Source organism: Phyllostomus discolor, chromosome 14, assembly GCF_004126475.2.
Source record: "Phyllostomus discolor isolate MPI-MPIP mPhyDis1 chromosome 14, mPhyDis1.pri.v3, whole genome shotgun sequence".
NCBI lineage: Eukaryota > Metazoa > Chordata > Mammalia > Chiroptera > Phyllostomidae > Phyllostomus > Phyllostomus discolor.
The window spans coordinates 16,256,240-16,275,388 of record NC_040916.2 but is presented as its reverse complement, the minus strand read 5'-3'; the positions used below and the strand labels follow the sequence as shown (position 1 = coordinate 16,275,388).

The window sequence follows — 19,149 nt, the reverse complement described above, 5'->3', positions numbered from 1 at the left end:
GTGAATTAATAAATTAATTACTGGTGCTTTGTGCAATGAAGGAACGCTTATTATGGATTTAATAGCACTTTGCAAACCAGAAAACCCTTTGGGGAATGTATTTTCTCTAAATGAAATAATAAGCCTCAGCCATTGCTTCATTTGGAAGACGGAGGTTACTGCATATCACTAGAGAAAGCAGAGGACCCGTTTATGGAGGGGGTTCTGATTTATTAGCACAGGACAATGACTTTAGAAAATAAACTTTTACTATTCCTGCAAGTGGAGGTGTTTGGGTTGAAAATACTTTTCCCTTTCAAAACTCTTTCAACTGTTCTCAAGAATAAGCCAGAAAATCTGTTGCACTTAGTACCTAATCTGCTTTCAATATCGGTTCCCCTCTCTTTTTAACAGGAGAGCGTAAGGGGTTGGGGCAGAAGCAGCCAGAAGTTCACAGCCCACGACCACGAAATACCTGCTGTTGCAGGGCCCGGGATGGAGGAGAGTCGAGACCCAGACCTAAAGATGCCCTGGAGAGGTCAGCCGGGAGCCTGTGGGCCCTCGCTGTAGACACCTGGTGGCCGCGCGCAGCTCTCGAGGAGCCGGCCCCGCGCGGGTGACCCCTCAGCCCACCTGAGTCAAGTCAGACCCAGGCAAGGGCCAGCTCCGCTCCTGGGGTGAGGGACGCGCCGCCCTGCGCGCTCGGCGGGAAGAGGCGCGGAACCACAGCGCCCAGGGTCGCTGGGCGTGGCGGCGCGTGGAGCGGGGCAGGGCGGCCCCTGCGGAGATACGGGGCGCGGCGGAGCCGACCCGCGGCACTGCGCGGAGCGGCGGCGACGGCCACGGCGAGGGAGGCCACCCCGGCGTCTCGGGTGAGCGTGGAGGGACGCGCGGGGACGCAAGGGTCACCGGGGGTTCGGGCAGAGGGGCGCAGGGGACGTAGGGGAGAAAGCGAGGAAAGGGGGAAGGCAGACAAACTGGGAACCTGGGAAACGGAGCCAGAGGAAGTGTGAAGGCGACACCCTCGGGCCTGGAGCAAGTGTCTGAGGGACAGACGGGGACAAAGGGAACCCTGGTTTCCTTCCTCGTCACGCGGCTGGGCTCTAAGAATCCTTTTGTCAAAATGACCAGAGAATTTAGCGATTAAATTTGATACAGTCTCTTCATTTTACGGGAAGCTGGTCGTATTTCTGCATTTGTTTTGTTTCGTGTCTCGCTTTCTGCTTCTTCCTTTCCAAGTATTTCTCTGTCAATTATTCTCCTTATCCAGTTGCATCCTTTTCCTCCCCCAGAGATTTTTTTTTTTAAACTTTGCCCTTCTCAGCGAATTTGAGTAAGGCCACCTGAATCCTTTGCACTAAGTGTTCTTGGCTGTGGGTTCAGGCATAAGACTTCAAGAGCAACACCCCCTCCCCAGTGTTTTCAGTCATATTCTAAATTCACCTTCAACCTTAGGCTGGAGAACATTCTAACCATTTGCTCTTGACACAAGCTCTAAAGACCTTCAAAGCAGAACATTACCAAGTGTATTTAAAACTCAAGTTGACAAAATATAGGTGTTTCCCCAGTTACAGCTGCTGTGATCTTTCACCCCATCTCTTCCTGTGAGAGTTTCACATTTCACGGAGTCAGCAAACGTTGCTCATTTATTTAGGGTGTTGACCTGTGCAAAGATACATTTTTTAATGCTTTTCCTGCCCCCCCCCAGATGGCTTACAGCCCAAACAAGTCGCCCAAACTACCCTGCTGTAAGGTTTTTAAATAAAAAGCCAGTGTTTGGCGAGGCTCTAAGGGGTACAAAATTATTTGCATCTTGGAGGATCGGGGGATATTCCCTAGCCTTTTAAAAGTTGGCTGGACTGAAGGAGCTGAAGTGAGAGACAATGGCATTCGGGGTTGGACACGCACAGGAGAAGGCGAGCAGGCCAGACGCGACAGGGTTGGCTGCTGCAGAGGTCTCTACAGAGACCAGACCAGGGAGTTTGGCATTTTCAGCTCATGGGAGCCAGGATGAGAAGTTATTGGCAAAGGAGAGGGCAGCAAGCCTGTGTCCCTGGACGATTAATCTCCAGACTGTGTAGACTGAAAGAAGATAAGAGAGGGGGAGTCAGGACAGTGATTCCCAACTCTCCTCCCACTCCCCCATGCTTCGGAAGTTGTAACTAATCAAACTATACTAAGTCGCTGGGCTTGATTTCTTTCAATCAAATAGATATATATCTGCCAGTCTGAGCTTCTGACCATCACAAGAATATCAGTGTCACTGACCTAGGCATGAAATAAATGCAGCTAAAAGCCCAAGAATATGGAAGTCTAGTGTGAACAGCCTAGTACTGTTTGATTGAGGAGCCTTTTCCTGCTGAACTCAGCTCTCGGGACTCTTATCACTTGAACCCTCTTCAGCCCCCAGAGGCCCCTTGGACCTGGGTCGTGCCCATTGGTGTAGATAAGAGGTAACAAAGGGTGAGTTAGGAGAGGGGCAGTCAGGGGAGAGGGAAGGAATGCAGGAAAGAAGATAACAGAATTGAAAGGACTTAGTCCCTGAACGGGAAGAGTAGCTGGGCTTGGGGAGGAGGTACCAGAGGAGCCGAGATGACAGGGAAGAGGGTGCTGGTCAGGGACTGAGGACAGCACTTGCTAATGCCCTACAGCCATCAGACACGACTTCAGGGAGGGGCTGGACTTGTGTTTACTCTGTGTCTGGCACTAGTGTTAATCACTTTTCCAGAATTAATTCATGTAATTCTCTCAACAACCCTAGGTAGTATGACTACTATTACCCTCATTTATAGAAAGGAAAATTAAAATATAGAGGGGTTAAATAACAGTCATCGTGAATTTTTAAATGTGCTAGTGTCCTCAAAAATATAATATACCCCTCTTGTTGATTACCAATAGACATCACTGTATTTGTTCTGAGCCAACCATCTTCTATATATATATAATCGTCATCAAATCCTATCTGATTATATTGTATGTTCTTCAGTTGTTAAACTTTGCATTTGTGGCTTAGGATTTTTATGTCTTGCAACTCAAAAAATAATAACATTTTCTATAACCAGGAAGTGGCAGAGCTGGGAGTTGAACCAGGCAGTCTGCCTGCAGAACCCAGGCGATTACCCAGGATGCCGTGTTGCTTTCTTTCCCTGTGTTGGGCAACTTTTTGGCTTTTCTATCCTGGTTATGGACAAGGAAACTGTCTAACAGATGGCGAGGCATCCTTTTCCCCAAATGAGTTATGTCAGATTGACTTCCCCCTTCTTTGGAAGTCATCATCCAGCTATGATCTGAACACTTCATTCAATCAACCAAAAATCCATCCATTTTTAATTGGACACAGGTGTCTGCAGAGAAATCGGTGAAGGAAAAGCAAAGGCAAATAAAATGCATTCCCTGTCCTGGGGAGCTTGATCTAGTTCAGGAGAAATGAATAAATAATTACAATATCGTTTATGTGGCATATTAGAACTAGGAAAACAGGACACAACCAGTCAGAATTAGCATCTGAGAGGATATTTAGTTAAATCTGAAGACAGCTGCAAAGATTACACGGAATCCTTAAAATGCTGGTTTTAAGTACATTTCTTGCCTAACAGACTGAAGGTACAGGAAGAGATAAGAAGGTCCCTTTTCTCCAGACCCTATTTCCGTGTAAGTAATGGTAATTCCCCATCTGAGTCCCCCGAGCTAGGTTCGTGTTCTTCCTTTGGTCTGCTGTTTTTTCACCTCTGCTCTTTGAGGCCTGGCGTTGCCCTCTCAGTGGTGTGTTGCCAGAACGCTGCTCTCCTGACTTGGAAAAATAGTCTCTCCTCCTTTAGCATTAGGCCCTAAAATTCAACGTGCTCGCTTGCTCTCCGTCTTTGCCTACTTGAAAGCATGTTTCACAGTTCAAAACGGTGAGCGGACTTCGCCCGGTAAGTTTTATCATTAATTGACCTTCCTTGAAGAAGAGAGGAATTCTGTTGTGTGTTTTCCAGACTTTTTTCAGCAGCACAATGGCCTCCCCGAAGAAGAAACTCCAAGGTCTGGTTGCAGCAACCATCACGCCGATGACTGAGCATGGGTAACTACCATTTGGGAATCTCAGAGGGGTCTGGTCTCACTCCACTGAAATGGGCTGACGTTCTCCGTATCCCAGTCACTTAAACTCCGCACTTCTGTGATGCGGGTGTCAAGTGGCCGCTTCCATCAGTCATCTGTTTGCACTGTCCCTGACCCCAGTCAGAGACAGGGAATCTCAAGTTCAAAAACAGTGCAGAGAGAGAAGAGCTCTAGCGGCTGGCCTTTTCCTAGGGTCTGCAGCTCCACAGTGCAGATTCTTCTGGGATTTTATCCCAGCCCTGGCTTTCCCAAAGAAGGCCAGTGGAGTCGGATGAGACTTTCATTTTTGCAGGGTTTGGTCTCAAGCCCTGGCCTGGCCACTCTAGATCCTGGCTCTAGGCCTCTGGGTGACTCCACCCTAGGCTGTTCAGAGACGGGATGAAAGGGGGGAAGCTACAAAAGAGACCCCGTTAGGCATGTTTACAGTCTCATTGCCACACTGGTTGAACGTTGGGGGACCTGCAGGAGTGGGAGGTGACAGCAGATGATGGCCAAGAAATCGTTGGCCAGACAAGTATTTCGCTTCCAAGTGAAAGTGTGGCAGTCCGTTCGCTTACACTGTCGGGTAATGGCCCTGTGCTACGTGCCCATGGATGACATATAGCTGTTTCCAGGATGCTGCCCTTTAGAAAGGAGACTCAGCCACCTCCTGGATCTACATGGTTTTGACCTTTTAGAGGAGTCAGTCTACCCAAACCACCAGAATTCTGGCTTCCTTATGCTTCTCTCCTCCTCCGTCAGATATGATGGCCACACCTACACCACAGATCGTGTGAGACTCTCCACAGAACAGTGCTTAGCACAGGGTCAGTGTGCGCTTAGGGACAAAAGTCGGAGCTGCTTTTGTGGCGTCAGATCGGGGTGAAAGGAAGAGGAGGAATTTAAGATATCTTTAAATAAGGCTTTTTTAAATTTTTGGTTTTCTGTTGCTGAATTGGTAAATATTAACCCTCCCCCTTTAAAATAGAAGAAATTTCTTATAGTGTTTACTGTTCTCATTCAAAGTTGTCCACATCACTGTTTTCCCATAGATCATTAGAGTTCAAGACTTCCAGGTTCTAAGATGCATGAAAAATACATCTTTGCTCGGTCTAAACGAAATTCTGACTGAGATGGCATTTAGATTCCTCACTGGTCAGTAGCAGTTTTTGTTGTTGTTTTTTTCTTCCTGTTGCTTCTCCTTTTCCACAAGTTCTAAGAAAGACTGAAGTCAGCTTTTTCCTCCTTGTGTCAGCCACTTGCTGGGCAGATAACAGAGGACATGTGATTGCGTGAGCAGGCAGAATTTACTTCCTGTTATGGAGTAAGATCCTGTTTGCGAACTCAAAACACTCCTTGTGGGTGATGCTGCGTAATCTTTTCAACCAGACCGCTCTTAGCCTAGAAGGGGCTATTTTTTTAAAGATTTATTTATTTATTTATTTTTAGAGAGAGAAAGAAAAACATCAATGTGCGGTTGCTGGGGGCCATGGCCTGCAACCCAGGTGTGCACCCTGACTGGGAATCGAACCTGCAACACTTTGGTTTGCAGGCTGGCACTCAGTCCACTGAGCTACACCAGCCAGGGCTAGAAGGGGCTTCTTAAAACAGTCTTAACTGGTTCATCTGGGACTCTCTGAGAGTTGCAGCGTGCCCTTCCTCTCTTTTCTGCTGTGTTCCTGGGACGCGAGGCCCCGTGTGTTCGAGATTATTAACCTCACTGCTTTGCTGGTTCCTTCTCTATTTCCCAAGGACCCCTGGCCCTCCTGCTTCCATTTCACTGTTTTCTCTTTTTTCATCAATTCAAATCAAAATAAGAATACATTTTCTGTAAGGGGCTTGTAAGCATTAAACTAGTACATTAGAAATGCATATAGCCCATGGTGGGCACATAAGATGTGCTGGGTCCCTTCTGTCCCACCGCCTGCTGCATCCAGACCATCCTGTATGGGTCGGAGCAGGCCTGGGGCACCCACCAGGAGCGGGTCAGCATTAACGTACTTGCCCACAAGGGGATCCGCACTTCGGACATGTTTGCAATAAACAGGACACAAAAAAAGGTCCCATGAAATGTCACACCTGGACATTCTGCCCGGTGGCCTGCCATCATGGGAGTTTTCCCAACCTGGCTCGGCCAGTGTTACCACGGACTCCGTGCTTTGGGATGGCTGAGCAAGAACTACTACCGTGCATCCTTTTTAGCTCATGATCCTAAGGAATCCTCATGAAGGAATCAACTCTCTCAATATAAGCTGATGTCCTCGAGTGGGGGATTGGCAGAGAGAAGCCCTGCGCAGCCTCCCCTCCTGCTACCACTCAGTTCCCCAAACCCGCATACCCCACCTTCCTCCGTGCCTTTCCACATTCTGTTCCTCTGCCTGTTTCCACCACCATCCTCTCCTGTCTCCACTGCACTTGAACACTTTTCTTCCGTCAAAAGCATCCATGGGGATTCTTCCTCATTTTCCCTGAGAAGAACGAGAGGATCAGCCCCCCTGTGGTCCTGCAGCACCCTGCACATACCTTTTCACGTCTATCAGAATTATTTGTGTCCAGTAAGTCTGACAATGACTGTTTGTCACATGCCAGTCTCTCCCAGCAGGCCTGAATGGCCTAACCTTATTCAATAGCTATCTCTCAAGTACCAGGACACACGCAAGGACTGAGCGTGTAACTTATTTATCTTTGTGTCTTCAGCATCTAGCACAGTGTGTGGTAAATTTTGTTATTTCATGAGCAAATATACTACAGGGATGAATAATGCTGATGGTCAAAAAGAAAAAAAAAGGAAGAAAGGAAGCTAACACTGATTGGCTAAGCAACGTGTCAGTCATCATGCTGGGTACACTCATGTATGTGTTCCAGTTTAGTCTTCACGAGAACTCTGTGACAGAGCTGTCACCCCTATTTTTGCAATGAATGAAACCAAGATTCCAAAGATCTTGCCCCTTCCCACATGGCTGCACAGGGAAGTCTTTCTCTATCCAGCCCAACCCTTTTCTGTGTCTGCACTGGAGTAAAAGACTTTTGCTTTCTCTCCTTAGTTGTTTCAAGAAGTGACTTTTTGCTTCAGGCAAGTACAGTCGTTAGAAGAGAAGTCTCTTTCAGATCGGCCACAATATCAAGAAAAAGCGTTGTGTTTTGTCCCTCAAATGCCCTCGACCTTACCGTGGGAATCTGCACCACGGTCTCCAGTAAAACAAAACCCGTTACCCCAGCTAGCAAAGGCCTGACCTGCTGGAGTTGGAGTTGGGCAGAGCGTTGTCGTTTTTGCTGAGTTTGGGAGACTTCACGACCCACATGCGCGGAACATGCTCTGGCTAGTTGGGGCAGACGTAATCACTGCTCACTCCTCTGCCGAAGGAGCCTCAAACTAACCAGGCATTGTGGGTGTTTTGCCAAAAGCACACATAATTTCCTTTTGATTTCAAATGCTGAAAGAGACAGGTGAAAGGCAAAAGAATTGGAATGCCAGGTTTCCTGATACGCATGCCAGATCATGCCAGTTATGCAAGCAGCCGTCCTATGGATTCTGTGCTCACAGAGAGAAAGTCTTTCCTGTGGACTGTGGGCCAGGAGAGGAAATAAACAGTAACAGAGATTTTTCTCTGAAAAGAGACTTCAGAAAAATTCTGTTATCCTTATACTCTATGGGGAGAGATACAGTCCATGTGCGGTTTCATAGTTCACCCACTCAGGGCCTCAGTTTGTGGTTAAAAATAATTTGATTGAAGGTCTCTCCTTTTACAGAGTTTGGAGGCAAACTAAACATCTAAGAATAGAGCACTAGCTACATTAATTATGGGCATTTATACACTGACATGCTGTGTCGCCAGTATAGTCACAGAATATCTGAGGAAGTGGGATAATAGTCAGTTTGGAATGATGTGAAAAACTATGGCAATAATGCATAACATGCCGATATTTATGGAGGAAAATACTTCACTGTGTAGTTGTGAATAGAAAAATGTCAAACTTACAAGAGTAATCATCTACAGGGAGACCTTGACAGGTTTTTTCCCCTTTCTTATTGTGTGTACTTTCCAAAATAAATTATATCGCTTCTGCAATATGACAAAAAGTTAAATGCTTTTATTTTTTTAAAGATTTTATTTACTTATTTTTAGAGAAGGGAAGTGTGGGAGAAAGAGAGGGAGAGAAACATCAGTGTGTGGCTGCCTCTTGTCGCCCCCTACTGGGGACCTGGCCCACAACCCAGGCATGTGCCCTAGACTGGGAATAGAACCAGCGACCCTTTGGTTTGCAGCCCATGCTCAATCCACTAAGCCACACCAGCCAGGGCTAAACGATCTTATTTAAAATATAATCATGGACCTAAGGCAAGACTCTGAACCCGGGGGAACTGGAATGAGGTGTTAAATTTGAGTTAAGAATGAAAATGACTATAGCGAGCATGGGGCTGGTTCTTAGCCTGCCTCCCCCAAGGCGGCCAATGGTGAGATGTACTCTTAGGGCTCTTGGAGGAAGAGAAGATACAGTAAAAAGGCAGTTCAGCTTTTTCAAGTGAACTGATTTTTTCAAGTGCTATCTCTCACTTCCATGAGGACCAACTCCCAAACAGCTGGTCAGAAGAAGAATAATTCAATTCCCATTGTTCCATTCTCACCAGTAACTTCCTGGTAACCGACACAGTGCCTGCAGCAATGAACGCAGAACCCAGATGCCCTGGGGAGGCAGAGTAGGTGGGAAAACAGGGAGGGGAGCAGAGACCCCAGGGAGACGGATCATCCCGTTACCACCCTGGCCTTGCTCTTTGGGTGCCTTTGTTGTGGAGGATACTGGCCAGCATATCCATCCCTCCTGCGGATGCTCGTCAAAACACGAGGAAAACATACACAGAGACAACCAGGTCCTGTGGGGAAATAGGGACAGAGCGGCCACTCTCTCTAGTGGAGACCGCCCCATTTCCATTCCCAAGCAGATTTTTATTGAGAATACAGACTTAGTTTGTGGATTCACAGTCTGGCAGAAAAGATCAAAAGAAGTAAGTGATTTTCAAAGGTGCAGACAGAACCCCCGCTGTGATCCTGAGCAGAGATTGGAGTTTTAATATTTGAAAGGATTAACAGGGCTCAAAGGGCTAGTTTTGGTTTCCTGTCTATGCCTTCAAATTCTAATCTAATAACATCCTCCAGCCAACAGATCTCACAGGATCTTGCATATTCTATGTCCCAGGCCTGATTACCCCAGGGGTCTGCCAACTCTGGTCTGGGCTGCACTGCCCCTGTTATTTCTGCAGACCTGAGTCAACAGAGGAGACAATGGCAGCCAGGAGACTTGGATTTCTCACATCTAAGAATAAGGACTCAGGCTTTGACAAAGCTGAGGGGGCAGGGGTTGATGTCCATCACCCCTTCATTTCCATAGCCCCGAGTCTCTTCCCAAAGGCCTCCTCGTGATCATGCCTGTCTTAGGCGATTCCCTCCGTGGGAAATCCTGCCCGTCATTGGCTAACTGATCAAGCTTAGGAGGTCAGGCACAGGACAGGCAGCGTTCATGCCAGGGAAATAAATTTTGTCTCCTTAGTGGCTCCTGGTCCGGAGGTCTTTCACTCAGCCTAAGTCACAGGGGGTTACAGCTTCCTGAGACCAGGCAGGGCAGTCCCCAACATTTGTCACAAATATGGTAACAGCCCCAGGTGATTTCACTCGGCTCACTTGTGACAGGGGCCACTGAACGCCTCTGCGAAGGGCTGAGACTTGTACCCGAGCTCAGGCGGGGATCCGACATCCCTGAGGTGACCCGGGGCTTCTGTGCCTCCGTGGGGGCAGCCACTGCACCTCGCGGCCAGCTGGTGCTGTGTGGAAGTGTAGGCCTGGCCTTGGTACATCTTCTGACTTTTCAAAGTAACTCATTTATTTTTAACATGAAAAGAAATTTTCACCTGGTGAAAAATCAACAGAATACATTTGGGGCCATCCTTTGTCAACCTCTGACCTTGCCAAGGGGATTTGGTAGTTCCAGAAGGCCAGGAAATCCCACCAGTAGCAGCACCCCTGCAGGCTAGACATGTTTTATAAAAAGCGGCAGAAGCAGCAAAGTTCTTGGAGGGACAGATAATGTATCACTCACGAACAACCCTAACCTGAGTGAAACTGTTGTAGCTTGTCAGTCATGAAGGCCTGGAGGAGTTGGGGTGGGGGGGGGATGGCGGGGACAAGTGTGGATGGAAACACTGCCCACTGAAGCCATAAAACAGTGTGGAGTCACCGAGGAAGAAGGGGGACCCCGGTTTCCCGTACTTGCCTGGCAGTGCAGCCCATTGCCTGGGAAGAGGAGGGCCCCAGGGCAGGGCAGAAAAGCAGCGGCCCCCAAAAATCCAGGAAGGAAGCGGGATCGAGGGGTTTCATCCTGTTTGTTACTCCAGGTCCACCTCCTCCCTGACGCCTCCTTCATCAGAATGATCAGTCCCTCTTCTGACCTCTACACACGACGTCATTTTCAACTCAGAGCCTTCACCATGTTTTCCTCAATACTTTAGTTATTTATATACAGGATCTCCTTCACTTGCTGAATGTAAGTGAAATTTAAAAGCATGGTGCAAGTGTGAGGATACGTTGCTTTTCGGGCAGATCATGGGTGTTTCGTTACTGTTGTACTTTCCCACATCACAGTGCCTGGTTTCCGTTGCTGAGGAGTAGACACCACAGTGATGGTTGAACATGTCACTGGAGCCAGGGACAGTGCCGAGCCCTTGTGTGGGCCTGGCCATTCGAGGCCCACCTGGCGGTGGGGGTCTCTGCTGAGTTCAGGAGTCCACTTCAGGGACATACACCGGCACCCGCACAGCCCAAGTCAGTTTCTCTCTTTAAGGATTTCTGAGAATGTAAACAAGCTCTCCAGCTTCCTTTCCCAAATGAGAAAGCGTTAGATTAAACTAAACCGAAAGAATGCACCGTGCCTACCAGGCCAGTACCAGCCAGAGCTCTACAAGCCTCTCCTTGGTGAAAATGACAGAGCCGCTGGCAGCATCTTTGAGTAAGTGGGCGGGGCTGGGGAGGGCTCCAGACCTCAGTGAAAGTGTACGGGAGCCACCTCCTTTGAATCTGTAACTCCAGCGCAGGCTCTTTCCGGGGGGGTTCTTTCCAGGTTTCGATCAGTGCTTCAGTGTGTGATTCAGAAGTCCCCTGGGTCGGCTGGAGCTGTTTCTTGGTTGTTTGCATGAGTAGGTGGACGTTGGTGGTCAAAGCCGACATTAGTGTCACACAAACAAAGCCCCTGCTGGTGGTTCCTGCATCTCAGAGCTTGTCCCAAGTGGGGATGGGGCTGAAGCAGCGAGGAGCAGGCGTACTATAAACATACGGCCCTAAGTGGTCAGAAATGTCTGAGCTTGTCAAGCCACCTCAGTGGGGGTCCTGAGGTGGATTGTTAGGCAGCGAATTGCCCCACCTTATCTCTAAGTTAGCGCAGCCTTCCTTCGCTCCTGTCATGCATTCAGGGAACCTCCCTCCTCAGCAAATCTGAGAGGCGAGGATTTGGCATTTAAGCTGGTAGAGGGAGGTGTCTGCTCCCCTGGAGGCCTTCCAACTGCACTGAAACACACCTGTTCCCTGTGGCAAGCTGTGGCTGGTTGTCATTGTCATGCTGTGGGCGGTGATTGCTTGTGTGTTCCTTGCTTTGGTCTCTATGGTTCCCATTCTTTTTGACAAATACCCTTTTATGTCTTTGTTTCCCGAAGGCATCGGATTTTTTGTGTTGTTTTTGTTTTTTAAGGAAGACAATAAGTAAATAAGAAAAGAGTGTTGATACGGTTAAAATTAAGTTAGGGTTCTCTGGCCCCACTGACAAAATGCAAATGGCAGCCAATGACTATTCTGTTCTGGTCAATGTAGCCACGGGTTCCGCAGCGTTTAGCACAGACTCGTGCCCTAGCTCCCCTTCGCGTTTTCACTCTCCGCCCCCCTCCTCTCCACCCATATTTTGATGGAGAATGGGTGATGTTTATACGGTTTATGTTTGAGTCAGTTTCTAGATTTTAAAATCGACATGATTTTCAGGAAAAGAGCCCTTCTTGCCTTGAGCATCGGGTCCTCACAAGGTCAGCGATCTGCAAAGTGCGTGCAGATGACATGGGGGTCCTGTCACAATGCAGATTCTGGCTGGGTGGGAACGTGTGGTGCCTGGGACTCTGCATTTCTAACAGGTTCCCCCCAGATACTGCAGTTCAGCAGACCGCGCTTCGAGAGGCCAAGTGACAGCAAAGTTTCTTCCGACTCTTAATCCTCTTTGATTTAAAACTAGCAAATGCAGGCGGATTGAGCCTTCATTCGTTGTCATAAATATGAAGTGCTAAAGTTCTTAAATTATTAAGGTTGAATTTTCCTATTTTTCAAAGCCGACATGGTTGCTCCTCACCAAGTGGTAGAGTTCTCATGTAAGCATCACTCTTCCCCAAAAGGACAAAAGAGGATTCAGTAACTTCTTTTTCTCTATTACTTGATTTTTAATAAGTAAATGCAAACCCTTTGTTGATGAATAGTGTTTTGCTCACATAAGTAAGGAACACATGGCTGAGCAGGGAAACCACCAGACCCAGAAGGGAAAAAAAAAACAATAATGAAAGGCTAAGAATTTCACTGACCAGGTGGATTTCAAAAAAAAATATTAACAACAGAGAACAGATTATAGACTTGGGGACTGATTGAATAATGTTCTTAAAAGAAGACTAAGTATACCTTTTTTTTTTCTATTTTTTTCCTGTGCCTTTTAGAGAAATCAACTTCTCAGTCATTGGTCAGTATGTGGATTATCTTGTGGAAAAGCAGGGAGTGAAGAATGTCTTTGGTAAGTCATCTGTATACATTTCTCTGCATAACTCCAGCTCAGTCTTTAGCCACTCTCACCTGGTGAATAGCCAGGACATCACCATGTCATCGTGTCAAAGGTTATGACTGAGTCTGGCGAAGCTATGTCACATTTGTGAATGTGCAGGCTCATCAGCTTCAGACCTGAAAAGCACCTCCAGAGACTATCTAATTTGGTGGGGTGACTTCAAGGCAGATAAGGTATTATTTTCACCCCCCTTTGAAGAAGAAAATTTATGGTTCAGATATGTTATTTGGGTTGCTCAAGGCTCTTCAGCCAAGAAGTGGTAGGGGAGCAGCAAAACCGAGGCTTCTCTCTTACACCAATGGGCTTTATTCTCTCTTCCCCCAGATTCTCATATTTTAAATGTAAAAAAGACTTTAAGGCAATCAGAGAACTGGCAGTCACCCTCGTTTACTCATAGACGGTGGGAACTTAGAAAATCAGACCATGGGCACTCTAAGCCTGACAGCCGTACTCCCCTGCAGCCAGGACACCCCTTGCATTGGGTCCTGGGCCCCAGCCCCTTGGACTGGTCAGCATTCTAAGCACACTGCACCTTGGCCCCGAGCTACCGCTCTACCAACAGGGTCCCCTTTGGAACTGGAGGCACCACTGGGTCATAATGAAAGCAGGTTAAAACATCTGTGAAGAGGTGGCCACGAGTCACAACCAAAACCCGTTAACAAAACCTCTCAGTGCCCGCCTACAGCTCCAAGCCATAGTGAGGAAGGTGGGCTCTTCCTCCGCCAAGGGCTCCAGGGAGCGCCTGAGGTGGCTCAAGTCCCCAGAAGAGTGATCAAGACACTCTTTCCCACTCCCCCTCGCCTCCCCGACCCCCCACCCTTCCCCCTGTGTCCCCACTGAGTGCCCAGGGTTTGGAGATAGGAAGTGCTGCCAAACGATTCAGGCCCAGGGATGTGTCCTGGGGCCATCTGCATCCTTTCTGAGACCCATTCGGGGAAGAGAAAGTCTTGGAATCACAGCGGTGTGGATTCAAGCTTGGATTAGTTAGTGATTCAGAAACTCCCACTTTCCTCTGTAAATAAGGAGAATTAGGTGTACTTTGCAGGGCTGTTGTGAGAAGTGAATATATGAGTGCTTGCTCCAAAAAGGACTAACATCCTGGTGCTTTCTTATAAGTTAATATTAAAAAAATAGGAGCAGTCCTAGAGTGCTCCCATGGCAAACCACAGGCAGAGGCCACAACCGCCTGGACAAGCCAGGACTGGATCATGTTGATTTTCCTGCCATTTGGGCCCAAATATCGAACTGGGTGGTATGTTGGAGATTTGCCTAAAACATGGGCAGTTATCTTTGTCTTTGCTCTCCATCCCTGATCACAGTGACCAGTCTGTAATTATAAGTCAAAATTAACCTGCCTGCTACTTTTGACAAGGTAAAGGTGGAAAACAGAAACACGACATTTTCCCTTCCCCCTCCCTGATTCTGTCCTCCGACTTGTCTGTCACTTCCCCTTGAGCAGGGATTTCTGACCCCACCTTCCCAGTGTTGGATGAGCGAAAGGTATTGGTTGGCCCCACTGACTGACCCTTTGTTTGGAACAGTGAATGGCACGACGGGAGAAGGACTGTCTCTGAGCATCTCAGAGCGCCGCCAGGTCGCAGAGGAGTGGGTGACAAAAGGAAGGAACAAGTGAGTGACTCCACCCGGATAAAAACACTCATCTGCAAGAGCTGTGTCTACAGAAGAGCGCCCTTCCTCTCCGTGCGGAAGGACAGCTGGGCTGCAAGACACGCCCGACTCTCAGAGATCCCGTCCGGACCTGGAGCCTGCCTCCCATCCATCCACCAATCAGTTCCCTTGGGTTACCTGGCCTTGGGCTGGAGGGATAAGAGGGAAGGTGCTGGTGACTGATCCGCTGGGCTCCTGGCTCTTCTGCTGAGAGATTCATGCTCCTTGCCTTCGCGGGACGGGTTCCTGATGCTTCTGTGAGCCCCGCTTCCTTACAAGTCTTCTGCATGCATGTGATCAGCACGCTATACGTGGGGCTTCCTCTTGTCTTGGTGAACTTCCTGCATCCTCTACACTTCAATGCGATTATATATTTTTGTTATAACTCTCAATTCATGTCATGGTAAAACAAATAGGAGAGTGTCAGCTCAATAAGCACATTCAGCTCACCAGGTTTTACTGTCTATTATGTCCTTGTGTGTTATGCACTGTGCCAGCCTTGGGAATATCAAACAGGATCTCAGCCCACAGGTTGCTTACCATGCAGTGGAGATGTCATACCATGAAAACTAACACTCTGATCTTTCTGATAAGCAGTATAAACAGGGATCAGAGAAGGGAGTGATTGGTGCTGGTGTAGGTGGAAGGAAGCAAAGATCAGAGGTAAATCCCGACTGAGCCTGGAGCAGAGGTTGGCAATGTGAAGCCCATGATCCTTAAATGGTCTCAGAGCCCCCTGAGCACTCTGAAATTACACGCCAGCTTTGAGTACAGGTTCATGTAAGTCTTTTCTGGTGACCCATCAGCTGCCAGCTAATTTGCAGGCAGATCCGGGGCCCAAAAACACTGAAGACCATAGGCAGAGTAAAAAAAGAGGAAGGCTAAGGATACATATTTTAAAAAGCACCAGAAACAAGGATACTGTTGTGGACAGAGACAGACAGGCCTCAGAAGCAAGGGTGGAGGTAGAGAGTGCGTCTTGTCACTGAATCCATTCAGTTTCTGAATCCGTTCATGGGTGGTCACATTGTCATTAAAAGTGGGACTAGAGAGACAGGCTGCTCGAATGGGGGGCCTCTGACCAGCTCTGTGAACTCACACAAGTCTTAACCACCCCGTGCTTCATCTGTAAAATGAGAATAATAACAGTCCCTGTCTCATAAGGTGGTGGCAAGGACTCGAACAGTGCCTGACACATGGTGCCAAGTATCACACAAGAATTTACTGGCATTATTTACAGTAGATGCTGTGTCCATTATGATGTTTATTTATCATAATGGTTAGATGCTGTAGAAGTCAGAAGGTGGAGGGCGGAGAAGGCCACTTGGACTGACACGGAGGAAGTGACCAATGACCTTGGAGAGAATGGAGCCAGAGGGGATTGTAGCAGAGGGAGGCTGCAGTGGCTGAGGAATGCAGGGGCCCATGGCTGTGGGGCAGGAGTGTAGCTTATTCTCAGAAAAAAAATTCTGGTGAAGGGAAGGAGAGATGGATCAGTAGATTAGAGAGGAGGGAAGACAGCTCTTTTTCTTTTCTTCAAGTGGGGAAGTCTTGAGCATGTTTCTGTGCTGTGAGGACTTCACTAAGGGAGGAGAGATTAAGGAGAATGGAGAACTGATGCCTTGGATGGAAGCTCTCAGCGGGGAAGGGAGGGGTCAAGTAAAACCAGTAGATGGGGTAGCTTTAGGAGACAGCCGAGAAGCTGCATGGAAAGCATAGGCGGCGACTCGGCTAAGTGCGGAGCAGGAACAGTGAGGGGGGCTGTGCATGAAAGCCACTTCACCTTTGGTGTCCAGGGAGTGAAGACATCTGCCCAGAACAAGGAGCTGGGGTGGAATTTAGATCTTAAGGAGAATAGTGAAGAGTTGGAGTAGCCACTGCAGGGAATTGGAAAAGCAAGTCAGTCAGGTTGACCAGAAGGCTTTTTGGAGCCTCCTTCTCCTGAAGCAGGAAGTTTGTGATAAAGCCATAGGGTAGTTTTCTCTAGCAGCAGCTCGCAGCCTGGTGGACGGGAGCAGGACATGGGTGGCTGTTTTAACTGGAGCCAAGAGAAAGGGATGAGGAGGTCCCACAACAAAGCTGCCGGTAAGAGCGAAGCACGTCGGTCAGCTTCTTCATGTCCTCTCCCAGCTAGGTTCCGTTTTATCTAAGACAGACAACTCAAGAATCAGTGCAGGACGCAACTGGGCCTCAATGGAAACCATCTCATGAGACGAGGTCTGTGTCATTCAGAGTCCCTCAACCTCGCTGGGACACCTGGATCCACAGCTGAGTCTGAGCAGTCCTACCCTGAGAAGACCAGTCTCACTGGGGCCTCTTCCATGGGGGCCACACAGAGCACCTCCAGCGATGAACACTGGGGTCTCGGAGAAAACCTCTGGTGGCCAAATTCTAGGGACTGACGAGATGGGGGAAAGCGTTTTCCAGTGAATTTGCTTCTCACGTGGCTAGTTCCTGGTTGTTCTCTTTGAGGAACCTCTTTATTCTTATCTCCTACATAAACACACACAAAAAATCTCATTTTTACACCTACCTTTATGCATGTTATCACCATCAAATACAGCACCTAAAACAATACTGTGTCCAAAAAAAGTACTCAAGCACTGATTAATCAGCCACTGGTTTCAAAAATTCTACTCCTCGACTGAACCTTAAGTGTTATTCTCTGGACATTTTTTTTAATCCCAAGTTAGGTTAATTATAAATAGACCACTGCAGAATTTGACAGTCATGAGACTGAGATTAGTCAGATATTACTTAACTGCTAAACCCAGCACACACCAAGACGCCACAGCCCCTCTGTGTTGTCATAAACTTCCAGTGATGCAGCGGTGCTTTCTCGTTTGCAGGTTGGATCAGGTGGTAATTCACGTAGGAGCCCTGAGCCTGAAGGAGTCACAGGAACTGGTATGTACGTAGGTCCGTCTGGGAGAGACCACTCGGGGACCTCCGTTTTTATGCCGAAGTTACGATCAATACAATTTTTGCTGCATATTGGATGCTGTGCTGGAGAATATTAGGTGTGGGAACTCACAGAGCTCCCCATCCAGAAACAGGCCCAGAGCCCCAAAGAGAATAGCCCAGGTGATAACCGTTGTAGCAGAGTTTTGAATAGAAAATGGAGGCACCCCTTTTCTCTGAGCAAAGTGAGGATGGGAATAGAGGTAGCGGAGTTTGCCGGGAAGCAGCACACTTTCAGCCACACGGTTTTCTCTGGGAAGTAAAAGGTCAGGCCACCTGCTGGGCCTAAAGGGGGTGGAAGGTGGGGTTCAGCCACGATGAGTGGTAAAAGTGGAGACTGGCTGAAACACAGAAGATTGCCCTCACTGAGGTTCATGGCAGCACTATGCACAATAGCCAAGAGGTGGAAGCAGCCCGCATGCGCATCTGAGGATGTGCATGTGCAAACGGGGCACATCCCTACAGTGGGGTATTATTCCATCTTCAAAAGGAAGGAAATCCATCCTGTCATGTGCCACGATATGGATGAGTCTCTTTGAAGGCAGTATGTTAAGGGAAACAAACCAGCTACATGAATAAGGACGGGCTGCTGTATTTGGTCTTTGTCCCTCTTTTGGCAAAGAGCCCCTAAAGCCCTTGGAATTTCCTGTGACAAGAGCAATAAAGGTGTCTCTTGTTAGATAAAGAGGTAACTTTTGTAAAGAACCTGAGGATGGGGGCGGTTGCCAGGACAACCGACCAGTGAATAGTGGATTACAGGGGCAGGGGCTGGGAGTTGAATTACCAATGGCCAGTTTTTTAATCAATCATGCCTATGAAATGATGCCTTCATAAAAATTCAAAAGAGGGGATGCCAGAGGGCTTCCAGGGTGGCAAACAGGTAGAGATTTGGGGAGAGTGGCCCACTTGCATTCCCCAGGGCATGGGAGCTCCACTCCCTTGCCCCATGCCTTGCCCTGTGCGCCTCCTCCTGGGTTATGTCCTTTTTGTAATAAACCGGTGTTCTAGTAAGTAAAATGTTTCTCTGAGTTCTGCAAGTCACTCTAGCAGGTTAATCAACCCACGAGGGGGTTGTTGGAACCTCTAATCTATAGCTGCTGAGTCAGAAACACAGGTAATAACCTTGGTTATTACCTGAACCGGGAGAGAAGGTTAGGGGATGGAGCCCTTAACCCGTGGGATCTGACCCTATGTCCAGGTAGATAGTGTCAGAGTTGATTTGAATTGTAGGACACCCAGCTAGTGTCAGGGAATTGCTTGTTGGCGTGAGAAAACCCACACACATCAGCACTGTGACCGGACCCCCAACAGTCCTCTTTCTTCTTTCAAAGGCCAAACACGCAGCAGAAATAGGAGCTGACGGCATCGCTGTCATTGCACCTTTCTTTCTCAAGCCGCGGAACAAAGGTAATTAGGCGGGTCTAGATGCTCCACTTCTCCTTGCCTTCATTCGCCATGGTTAGTTTAACCCATGGAAGTAGAGTTTGATGGACCGGAGGCGTGCCATTGCAGCGGTGCAGCAGTTCTCCACAATATTTGGCCTCCCCGGATCCGTAAAAGAAAAGACTTCATTAAAAGATTTCAACTCTTCTGTCAAGCAATCTGATG

At 48.1% G+C, this 19,149-nt stretch overlaps 1 protein-coding gene across 4 annotated transcripts in view; it reads left to right on the top strand.

Moving 5' to 3' along the window:
• Positions 1 to 717: 717 nt before the first annotated feature.
• NPL (N-acetylneuraminate pyruvate lyase) overlaps positions 718 to 19,149 on the top strand; it is a 30,710-nt gene continuing 12,278 nt past the window's right edge. For 3 of the 4 annotated variants that reach the window (XM_036015022.1, XM_036015021.1, XM_028530881.2), the window contains exons 1-6: positions 718 to 851; positions 3,957 to 4,042; positions 12,791 to 12,864; positions 14,454 to 14,541; positions 17,430 to 17,487; positions 18,873 to 18,948. In XM_036015022.1, the coding sequence (XP_035870915.1) occupies positions 3,975 to 4,042; positions 12,791 to 12,864; positions 14,454 to 14,541; positions 17,430 to 17,487; positions 18,873 to 18,948 (364 nt within the window). In that variant the 5' untranslated portion in view covers positions 718 to 851; positions 3,957 to 3,974. Of the gene's footprint in view, positions 852 to 1,894; positions 2,443 to 3,956; positions 4,043 to 12,790; positions 12,865 to 14,453; positions 14,542 to 17,429; positions 17,488 to 18,872; positions 18,949 to 19,149 lie in introns of those variants that run through there. The other variant, XM_036015020.1, reaches the window with a different exon arrangement.